This window comes from Aythya fuligula, chromosome 4 (assembly GCF_009819795.1).
Source record: "Aythya fuligula isolate bAytFul2 chromosome 4, bAytFul2.pri, whole genome shotgun sequence".
Classification (NCBI taxonomy): Eukaryota; Metazoa; Chordata; class Aves; order Anseriformes; family Anatidae; genus Aythya; species Aythya fuligula.
The window spans coordinates 13,315,017-13,326,585 of record NC_045562.1 but is presented as its reverse complement, the minus strand read 5'-3'; the positions used below and the strand labels follow the sequence as shown (position 1 = coordinate 13,326,585).

Sequence of the window (11,569 nt, the reverse complement as noted above, 5' to 3'; positions counted from 1 at the left end):
CCGTGATAGCTTTTCATATGGTTTCATCGACAGGAGTACAGTAATTACAATGTATTAAGATTCATTCCATGCCTGAGGAGTAAGGAAGTTCAGTTAAGATATGTAAAGCAAGTGAAACATAAATCACTGTTGACTTGGGGCTGGATTAAATCAAAACTCTGCCCCGGGGAACCACAGGGCCGAGGGGTTTGCTAATGGGAATTATTGGCTTTGCCAATTAAGTTCCTGGATCCCTTCGGTGGCAGCTGATTGTCTGCATTATCCCAGGGCCCTGGAGAAGGCCACGCAAAACGCGCTGGTGCTCTTCCAGCGATTTCACGGTGGCCGAGATCTGCAAGAGGTAACCTGTGTGCCATCGGCCTGGAGGCAGTAGGCAGGATTCATCATTTTTATTGGGACTCGGGCTGGTCTCTACAGCCCTCGCCATCAGTTACCGGGTGTCAGCCTCGTCGGGGCTGAAGAAAGAGACAGCGACCGCTGTCGCAACTGGCTCCGAGAATAACTCTTCTAGACATCGTGTCAAAGGCTTAAGGTGCAGGATGATAGGATTGTCTGGAGAGAGAAACTCATAGTGAGGGCTTGAATGAAAAAAAAAAAAAAGAGAAAAAAAGCAATCCAGAGGATTGCTGCTTTCCAATAATCTGTTGGGAAAAAAAAAAAAAAAAAAAAAAAAAAAAAAACAGAGGATTTCTGCTTTCCTGCAACTGCAGCCCCCCTTTCACCCCAAGCAGCACCCCAGAGCTCCCAAAGGTTGGGCAGCCTCAGGCCAGGATTTAGCACTGCCCTTCTAGGCTCTAGAAACCGTAAGGACCATCCCCTTACGACTGAAAAAAATCATGAGCTTTCAAACTTGTTGGAGCTTTTTATTTTCTTCCAAATTCCCTGTCTAGTTCCCAGAACCTTTTCAGCATAAAGCAGGGGAGGTTGTTCACATTTTGTCCCTTGTTGTAGCCCAGGAAGGAAAAAAATAAAAATCTGACAGCCTTCATTAGGGGTGCAACCTGAGTCTCCTCCTTGAGATGACGGCCACCTTGCCCAAGGGACACCGTGCAGGGCTGGAGGAGATGTGGGCAAAGGAAGGGGTGAACAAAAGCATGGTATCTCCTGCGTGCCACAGCGATAAATCATTCAATCGCTCGTTGCTGGGCAGCTGTGAAGTGCTGATGGTAACAACAGTCCCACAGAGCCAGGTGACAGCGGAGGTATTCAAGTATGCAAGAGGAAAACAACAGCCCTGCAGCTGCAGGAGGCTTACTGGTGTGGGTGCCTAACCCCCTTGGCACTACCAGGCAGCTTCTGGTAAGCTCCTGGCCTTTCCCTGCCAGGAATGAGGGCTCTACCCCAAATACCATGCTGGATTTGTGCAATAGGTGTTTCTATAGCTACCAGCAAGCTACCGGATAGCCGTGCTAGCGGGCTTTTCATAGGGAGGGGACGCTTCCACATTGGCACTGCTTCACTGAAAAATGCCAGGCGAAATAGAGGCTTTTATGTCTAGGGAAAGTTATTCTGGGCCACCTTTTTCCATCTGCTATGTAATTTTCTTCTGCTGCTGTTGGACTCAGGGTCAGTAAGGACTAAGTAAGCTCTGAGTTGTGCAGGGTGAAGGGGAAACTCCAGAGCTCCCCTGTGGTTTCCACCAGTGCAGAGGAGCTGGCCCAACACCACTAACAAGTCTTCAGGATTTGGTGTACGTTTTCCTTTTTTTCTTTTCTCTTTCTTTTTTTTTCTGTTTCTTTTTGTAATTAATATTAAAAGCCTCGGGGGAACCACGCTGATGGGGTCTGCGTCCCTTACTGGTGATTTCTGCCCATCCCACCTGCCATGCCTGCACCGAGAAGCCCAGGCCGTAGCTCCCTGGGGAGGACACGGGCCAGAGAGTTCACCCCGCTGACGGGACCGAGGGAGAAATGCCTGCTGAGCCCCCTGCCCACTGTCCTTCAGGTGCCTCCTGCACCGGCCGCAGCGGCACACCTGGGCTGCCAGACCCCTGCCGCAATGCCAGGCAGACGCCGTGGCGTTGCATATATCCATTCACAGCCGAGCTGATGGAGAATCGTTATCTTCGAGAAACTAAGGCTTATTTTTTTTTCCAAAAAAAAAAAAAAAAAAAAATCTCTATTTACACATGACAGCGAAATCCAAGCAGCATTCCCTGGAAGCTTTTGCTGAGCAGAGCTGCTGCTAGACATACGTGCCGGTCCCTATGTACAAGTGACAGCTTGAGAGCACTCTGCTGGCAAGTTCACCTTCCTCTGGTGTGAGGGCTGTTTCTTCATCCCTTTTTTTTTCTTTTTTTCCTTCCCTTTTTGACCCTCCCTGTATTTACAATAGGGCCCTAGCTGCAGCAGGGTCACCTTTATGTAGCCCAGTAGGTGAGCACGTAGCGGGGTTCACCAGGGGGGGCAAGCACGCTCAGCTGTCTGTAAGCGTTTTCAAGTCAAGAAGCCAACATCTGGAGCAGAAAGGCCTCCTTTGTTACTACAAAAGATTATTATTATTATTTTTTTGCTCATTCTGCTTAAAAGAAGTGGCCAACCAACAAGCGTGCTTCCCGGGGCACTGCCAGGCACAGGGCAGCAGCGATCTCAGCCGGGCTGGTTTCTCCGTGGGGACGAGGGTGTTTGCCGAGGGGTTTGTGGAGACTGGTTCGTGGGCCTCTCCCGTCTGCGTGATCCCCGTTGAGGGATGGGTAAACCGAGGCACAGAGGAGCTGAGGCAGCACAGCAGCACGGGCTCGCTGGGGCAGGCTTGCGGGTGCCCCGGGCGCTAGATGACACTGTCCTCCATGGTCACTCTTCTGAAGACCGGCTCCTGCTTGGGCGTCCTGCTGCTTTCTGTAGAGAACAAGGAGAGAGCTGGTAAAGCCCCCGAGCAGCACCCAGCCACGCTCCACAGCCAGCCAGGTGGCCAGCTGGATGCAGACCTCCCCGATGCAGCCACCTGCTACTTTTGAAGAGCATTTTGACCCAACCAAAAGGCGGCGAGGCTTCCCTCAATATTTACGGGACACTGCTCAGTGGAGGAAGGGCCACAACAAGGTGCCCGCTGCTCCCTGGGGGTGGCCCTGCTCCAGCAAGGGGAACCCGGAGCTGAGCTGCAACCCTGAGCTTGCACCAACCCAGCGGGACTTGCCTGAACAAACAGCATTTCTCATGGGTTCCCCGTCCACACCCTTTTTAATCGGTAGGGATAACTGCAGAGTAAACGTTTTTGTTTTAATATCAGATACATCTGTGCTATTTGAGGTGGAGTGGACACACGCAGACACTCTCATAATAACATTCAGGGAGTGGTTAATAAAGACCAGACACATCCAAGAAGGATTAATGCTGTCCCTGAGCTGTTTCTTAAGCATAAATCATTTCACCCCATCTCCCACCCACCCGAGGGCCAGAACATCCCCGTTGCAGCAGATCTGCACAGTGCCATTGGAAATACCACCAGAAAGTGCTCAGGCTTATCCCTCAATGTGACTATTTTTACTGCTCTTTCGGGGTTTTTGGAAGAGAAGGGAATTTCTTCATTTCTCATTGCTCATCTCTTTTTTTTTTCCCTAGCAGTGGGATGCCCTTTCTCCTCTCGTTTACGCTGCTGCTAGCTCGGTGGGCTGCTTTGCATCGTGGCGCAAACTGCCAGCAGCTAAAAATGCCTGCGTGCGTATTGTAACCGTGGGGAGAAACTAGAAAATCCCACCTATTGAATATGAAGCACTCTGTAATGCCATGCTATCCTTTTATCCGTACGTACGAATGGCAGCAACACAAGCAAGAAGGAGGAACCTGCTCAGGTGGAGGCTGTCGAAAGGCAGAGTACAGGCGCCTGCAAGGCCATGAAGGCACCTGCACCAAAGCAGCAAGGTTCACAAGGCTGTGAACCATAAAACTTTCATTTTTTAAAGAGAAGAGGCTAGGGGCGAGCTGGTGCAGGTGCCTGACAGCTGCAAGACATAAGCCTGCTGTTCCCAGCCATGCTGTGCTGGAAATGCTGCAGCTCCACCTGGCCACCCAGTGTACCTGGGTGGTGCTGCTCCCTGAGTGCCATGCCCTCAATCCCCCTTTTATCTCCCATAAAATCAGCCCGGCTAACGAGTCTGTTGACCACTCACCCCCCCCGAAAACATTTATCAGCAGAGGTTACTGGAGGCTTGTGCCTCCAAGGTGGGACACCAAACCTTTGAAGCACAGGAGCTTGGTTGTGCTTCGAGCACGGAGCTTTCCTGCCACAAGGACCTGAACTAAGCTCTGCGTGAGCTGCCTGAGAGGGAAGTGGGAGAAGACAGGTTGCAAACAGCTTTATTATAGCCATAATTTACCCACGGAGCATCCTGCTGCTGGAAATAACCTTTCTAAAGCCGTAAGGGTACATGCAGCTGATTACAAGTGGCAGCCAAAGACACCGGGTCATCTGTGTGCGTGGAGTTCAGGGCAAAGCACCACTGCTTTGCTGCACCACAGAGGTGCGTGTGCTGCCCCTCCGGTCACGGGGAGCCAGTGTGAGTGATGGCACGCGTGGCACCAAGGGGAAGCCATAAATATTCAACGCGTTGAGGCCAAAAATAAAATAAAATAAAGGAAATAAAAAAGAAATAAAGGAAAAGACACCTGTAGGTTCTCGCTATATTCACTCTTGTCACCAGAATGGGACTTTTTGCCTATTAAAATGCGGATGCTTCTTGTCTTTGGGCATAATATCCCTTTTAAAGGTCTGGGATTCGGGCCCCAGGCAACATGAGGCCGCAAGCTGCTGGCAGCTCTCCCCTCACACCAGCTGAGTCGGTCGTGCAGCTCGGCTTGTGCACTGGAGTTGTTGTTTGGGGGTTTAAGCAGCACTGTGAGAATATCAAGCATTTGCTTCCAGCACATAATAACTGCTCTGGGTTTACCAATATATATATTTTTTTATTATTGAGGTTTTAGTTTGGGTTTTTACATGTGTACAGAGTATTTAAGGAGTAGAAACATAAGGAAAGAAGCAAGGGAGGAGGAAATAAAAAAGACAGCAATTAGTTAGAAGCTGAGTTTTTTTTGTTGGCATTGTGTGGGAGAAGACTATCACCACCTGGAGAACCAGACATGACGAGCAGTAACCACCTGTAGCAAGCTATTCTGGTGTGCAAAAGTAAGATTTCCAAGCTGTGGCTGTCCTGACTAGTCTCAACATCTCAGCATTGCACAGATCACCTCTCCTGAACTGGGAAGACACCCACGTGTCCCCAGGGCTTGCTGCCCTCCTGCGGGTACCCCTTCGGGTGCTCCTCCAGCTCCCCTCCAAGCCAGCAATGAGCCCCCTGCTGCTGTCCTGCCAACACCCAGCAGCAGAAGTCAGCAATAGCTGATGTAGAAATAGCCTCTGCTATTTCTACAGCCTCTGCTATTTCCTCATCTGTAGCCTCTGCTCGTGTCCCTGCCAAGGATGCCCACGGATAATGCGGCCACTGCTGCCTTCCCCGGCAGCATTAATCGCTGATTTTATCTGGTTTCAGCTTCATTCCTTCGGATGTTCCCGGCTGCGTTACCAGAGAACCTGCGACGACATGACACTTCTGTGGTAGTGTTCATGAGCACAGACTATTTAAACCCTGAAATATTCATTAAATAAAATTTGCATAGAGTCTAGCTGCATGCAGCAGGTAGCTAAAAATAAAGAACTTCTCTTTTTAAGTGTAAGGAGGAGATCAGGGTGTGACAGATGACCAAGCTAGTGCTCTTCGGCTTTCCTGAGAGAACTTTTTATAAGATGAGCTACCCTTTTATTCCTGTTATCCAGGCAAGTCTGCAGGGTACCGTACTCTTTATAACCTCGTAAGATCAAGAGCATGTGGGGTTGTATGGCAGAGAGGCTGGCCAGCCAGAGAAGAGCCCCAGTGGGGAAGCAGGATGGAAGCAACAGGGACACGGGTAGCCAAACACAAAGACCTCCCATGGCTCAGCACCTCCCTCTGTCCCATCCCTCGGGAGCACCTTGCTGCTCGTCGTCTGGGGGCAAGGAGGAAGGGAGCAGGCTGGTTAGCAAACACAGATTTCAGGGAGCTAAATGCAATCAACAGGAGGAAAGGAGCAGCGCTGTGGTAAACAGCATTGCCTACACGGTGTCGCCAAAGCTGTGATGATCCCCCCCTACTTCCAGCCTACATAGTCTTGTAGTCTGTCTTGGTGTGTGTTTCCTGTTGCATCTCTTCTTCGCATGTTTTAGGGAGATCTTTACAGTCTTATGCAGCTCGTCTCCTGTGGTTCCTGCAGAAGCAGTGCCCATCAGAGCCGAAGTGTCCTTGAGCGGTGGGAAACGTCGCGATAGTCCAGCAAGCTTGTGCATCAGGTAGCTACGGGGCGCTCTGTGATGGGAACGCACTGGGAAAGTAACCCTGGGTTTGTGCAGATTAGAAAAAGCAGGGGGAAAAGGGATTCACCACCTGCAAAACATCCCAAGAGGCTTTCCAGGAGCATGCGATGCACAAAGTGTGGCTCAGTGCTCACCTCACAGCCTTGAGCTTCTCCCTTCCCCTTTCCCACTGGCATGCAAGGCTTTATGAAGGAAGGATGCCACAAGCTACAGACTGACACTGGAAAGTCTCACTCTGTACATGCCCAGCAACCAGCATCTCCAAGAGGTGGTCCCATGTTTCCAAAAAGCGCAGCCTATGTACCAGGTGGATGGCTTTGTAGGACCAAGCACTGCCTTTTTGCCTTTACTCTGTTTTTCATTGAAAATGGGATGCTTACCACAGCTGAATGATGAAGTTTTAATATTCTATCTCTACATGCATTTTTTTGCCTCCCTTTCTTTTAACAAAGCTCTAAAAAAGCAGATCCCTCCTGTACAGGGCTGGCTAAACACTTCAACCCAGCTGGGCAAGTTGCATGCCCCGAGCGTAGGTACGGCTATAATACCGTAACAGCTACTTCAGCAGGCTGTCGTGTGTGCCATGTGCTGTTCTCTCGTGTCTCTCCACCTTTGCCCACCATGAAGAAATGCCTTAGAAGCATTTCTTAGAATAAATGCCTCCCTCACGCTCTGAGTTTAGGCTCCAAGGGCTTGAGCTGAGCTTCATGTGCTGCAGTCTGCACGGACGACACTGCTATGATCCCAGCCACACAACGCCTGCATCCACTGAGCCATTGATCAAAGAGCAGAAACCTTCACCATGCCCATAATCAACTATCTAACATGACAAGAGACTGCTTTGACAGGGGAAAAAAATGATGAAAATACTCCCCATCCTGCTCCCCACCCTCCCCGAACCAAACAACAGTTTTAAAACATTTTTGGCTTAATGTAATTAATGATGTCTATTTCCCCTGTTTTGCGATTCAGCTGTTACCAAATCTCTAAGAAGCACCAACAGCGAACCCTGTGGTGCCAGATCAGCCTGGGAACGGAAATAATCAGCTTGAAAATAAGCAGCAGTTTTTGCAATCAAAGCGCTAATAGGCAAGGAGGCCGGAGGGGAGACGCTGAAGAGAGAAGGGATGGAAAAGGGGGGGAAAAAAGCCTGTTCAGCGATAAATCAAAAACACGGGGGAGGAGAACCAAAGAACCACAAAGATATTCGGCAGGACACGAGTCACCCCATAGCAAATCCATCACTGGGTTGTTCTTGCATAGTTTCAGCCACACTGCACCGATCACCCCCCTCCCATTTTATTGTGGCAATATTTGCTACAGTGGAGCTCACCCTCTGCATGACGTGAATCCCACCTGGAAACCTGAATTTTGGAGACTCATACTAGCGGGCAGAAGAGACTGATACAAAGGGGCCCTTTTAACTTTTTCTGAAATACAGGTGTGTCAAGTGTTTCGAGGCTTTGCAGCCTCAGATGGGCACGGCCACAGGGTCTGCACCGCTCGCTTCACATGGCACGCACGGCTCTGCCACACGCCTCCCAGCTCAGTCCCTGCTGGCACGAAAAGTAAAACCGAACAGGGAGGCACAACCTGGCTGTCCATCAACTCTTACACTACGACACCAGGGGATTCCCAAGGTCAGGATGGGAAACGCTAAAATCTAGACCCCATTGGGAGGCAGAGCTTGGTCAGGAATAGACCTCACTGCCGCCCCGTGGCATTTTGGCGTGAGCAGCTGGCTGCAGGAACATCTCAGGTGGCCCCAAACAGACCCTTGCACAGACCTGATTGCTCCTGGGGGATACAAAGGCAGGCTGGGCCCTTGGCCATGGGATGGGAAGGCTGATGGGGTCTCTAGGGCAACGTGGCTGGCGGTGGCGATGGCGCCTTCTGTGGGGAACGCCCGGAGCAAGAAAATAAAGAGACAGCAAACAAAGACTGAGGAGGCCTAACGGGGACTTGTTTTTACTCTTTGACATGCTACCAGCAGTTTTTAATCTCAGAAGAATCAAAATTAAAAAATAAAAAATTAAAAAAAAAAAAAAAAAGAAAAAGGAAATTACAATGATTAAAAAAGTACGACACATGAAACACTATACTCGAATCATCTGCACGTCACCGTCTGGTATATACAGTAGGCACAAAACAGACCTGGAGTAACCTGCGAGAAACGTGGGCCAGCTTTGTTCTCGCCCCTAAACAAGTCTGGCTAGCCTGATGTCTCTCGTCAGCCGCAGCCGCGTAACGCTTGTGCTTAAATTGCTCAGCTCGGCTTCCCTTCTTTGGCATTGCTCACCCATGCCTTACAGGAGAGGAAACGTACTGGAGGCAGCAGTGGAGGGAGGAACAGCAGAGAAGAGCGATTAACCGTACAGTACATACATACAGTGTCTTCTAAATTGTGATCAGTTGTTTATTGGTTGGCAAACAAGCTTCACTTTTACAACAAATATTAGTAATGAGGTCATTCAACTGCTGAGACCATACAAAATGATCATAAATTAAAAAAAAAAAAAAAGCGGAAAGAAAAAAAAAAAAAAAAAGAAATTATTCTCTGTGCTGCTAATTTACCTCTGGAAAGCCTATGTTACTTAAAATCCTGTCAAATAAATAACTTTCCTGTTAGGCGAAATAACGAACAGAAGACTTCTTTTTCTTTAAAAATCACTGCAAAAAGTACTTTTTAGATCACTACGCATCCATCAGTTTTCTTCGTAACCACTGCAGTACAAGTGCCTAAACTGGGGGCCGGGCAGAGCCGTGAAGGCCCTTCAGCTCCTACGGGGAAGTCGCCGTCTCATGCAGAAGCCCCGCTACGACTACAAAAACCTCTTGGCTTCTCGATGCGAGCCTATGGCCTGGGTGAGGGGCTGCTTGCCAAAGATGCTTCGCAGGATTATTGTTACGATCGGTTGTGCACTGTAAACATCAAGTTTGCCCTGCTCTATTCTGCAAAAGGTCTGCCGGCAATACGCCGGCCGAAGAGAGAGACACAGCAAGGAAATAAAAGGCTCCCTTGGCTGGAAAGAAACTGTTATCGCGTTACTAAAAATGGTCCTTAGAAAGTGGTGTTTGTATTTTTTTATTTTTTATTTTTTTGCCCAGTGAGACTTTTTACCGGGATGGGAGGGGCAGGGGAAGAGGCAAAAGGAAAGAAAAGAAAAATAGGAGTTATGAAAAACCTTGCTCCTACTGGTAGACAAACTTACAAGACCAGCACAACAGAAAAGTTCTTATTTTTTTTTTTCCACTACATTAACAGGGACGCAAGTTCTGGAGGAACAGAAAGCAGACTATATGTGCAATGCTAGTATCTGTACATTACATAGAAATTGTTCGATTCTCTTTTTTTTTCTGCCATTAGTTTTTTATCATCAGTTAATACAGCAAAACGTAAAATATGCGTTTAGCATATAATTCTAGGATTCCCTTCCGTCTCATTTAATTTTTGTTTGGTTTGCTCCGGCAGCAAAGGGTGCTGCGGTCAAACCCAGCTGTGAGTGACCAAAACCCATTACGTGATCTGGATTTGTAATAAACAGCTTTGCTAGCTCGTTTGTTTTGTGCAGCACTCCCACCTAGATGCGTCATCTTTACTAGTTTCAAATGCACATTTTTGGCCTTTTTTTTTTTTTCTTTGCCTTTTTTTTTTTTTTTTTTCTTAAACCGGGTCTTCGGTATTAAGAGCAACACAGCATCAAGGATTGTTTAAACAAACACAGCATAACTTGAGAAGGCCACGAAGTGTGCCGTTATCTGTCCTATCTCTTTCATTAACATAATGAAGTCTGTCTGAAGGGAGGAAGGATGGGGAGGAAGAGGGGGGGCAGCAGTTCCTGTTTGTTTTTTTTTTGTTTGTTTGTTTTTGTTTTTGTTTTTTTTTTTTTTGTTTTTTCCGGGCTGGCCTAAAAATTCCAGTAAAAAAAGTCCAAGAGTTTCATTTTGTTTAGAACAGCATGAAGATTTAGGAGTACACACAATATTACCACTGCTTGTATTAACTCAGAACAGTAAACCGAGTGTTACGGAGGGGCTGTTTGTTGTCTGTTTGCTTAATTTTTGCTTAATCTTCTATAGACTAGTGACCAAGTGAGCGGGTCCTTTTGCATTGCCGTCCGGGGGAGTTCCCTCTTTGTTTGGCGGGACTATAAAACCGTCGCTGCTGCCTCGACCTAGCTGGTAGTACGTGTGTAGCTGATGGACGTGGTTTCTGGAGCCTAGGTTGGGCATGCTTTTGTAGTAAACATCGTCGGCATCACCGCTTTTGGCTGGCGGGGGGTCGGTCTGGGTGCTGGCGGTGACGCTCTCTGTCATGGGCATGCCGGCCAGCGTGGGCATGCTGGTGTAGAGAGAATCCCTGTTGGGCGACTGGAGGTCGTCCGTGTGCTCGTTGGTCAGCAAAGGGAAAAAGCTCTCGCTGTTGTCTTGCGGGATGCGCCGCCGGCTGTAGAGGTGGGGCTGGTGGTTGTCTGCCGAGTACACCCGGGGGGGCAGCAGCGGGGCGTCCGACTCCTCGTGGATGAGCTCCAGGCCCAGGCTCTCCTCGTGGGTGAAGGAGGTGGCGTCGTCCAGCACGATGGCGTCGTCCTCGCTCCCGCCGCCCACGCTGTTGACGAGTTTGTTCATCAGGTTGCGGCTCTGCTCGCTGGAGCGCTCGTGGTTGTTCAGGTAGGAAGGGATGTAGTTGGAGGTGAGTTCCTTCAGGATCTTTTTCTCGAGGGCGTTCTCGGTGTGGTTGTACCCGCGGTCAAGGATTTGCACGCAGTTGCTGAGGTACTCGCCGCTGGCGATGCTGTAGCTGTTGCCGTGATTACCATTCAGTGGTAGAGTATCCGTGACACTTGTATCCCTGGCATTGTTCAGAAGCCCCTCTGAAAAACATTACACAAGAGAGGGTGACTTGTACAAACAGGAGGACACTCACGCGGGATGTGCACACTCAAAACCCCCTTTCCTAGGCTGCCACGCTGCTGGGGGAAGGCAACTGGCGGGCCAGGCTCAGCAGCGAGAAGCGCCTTGGCCAAAACGAGAGGGCACGGCTCCGCCTCGCCGACTTAAGGTCTGGCCACCGAAAATTGGGAAAGTGCTGCCAAGAGTTTTAACTTGATGCAGCAAGAGCTGGTGGGAAGGAATAACCTCTCCTCACCAGCATCTCCTACGTGGCTACGGTGCACGGCTGCTGCCAGAGGCTCGGGGCTTTGCTCTGAATGTCTTGGGGGGGCTG

At 49.4% G+C, this 11,569-nt stretch overlaps 1 protein-coding gene across 15 annotated transcripts in view; it reads right to left on the bottom strand.

Moving 5' to 3' along the window:
- Positions 1 to 2,127: 2,127 nt before the first annotated feature.
- The window catches only part of ADGRL3 (adhesion G protein-coupled receptor L3), a 509,872-nt gene continuing 500,430 nt past the window's right edge, over positions 2,128 to 11,569 (bottom strand). For 10 of the 15 annotated variants that reach the window (XM_032186430.1, XM_032186435.1, XM_032186436.1 and 7 more), the window contains one exon: positions 9,988 to 11,216. In XM_032186430.1, the coding sequence (XP_032042321.1) occupies positions 10,417 to 11,216 (800 nt within the window). In that variant the 3' untranslated portion in view covers positions 9,988 to 10,416. Of the gene's footprint in view, positions 2,838 to 9,987; positions 11,217 to 11,569 lie in introns of those variants that run through there. The other 5 variants (XM_032186442.1, XM_032186447.1, XM_032186441.1 and 2 more) reach the window with 3 other exon arrangements.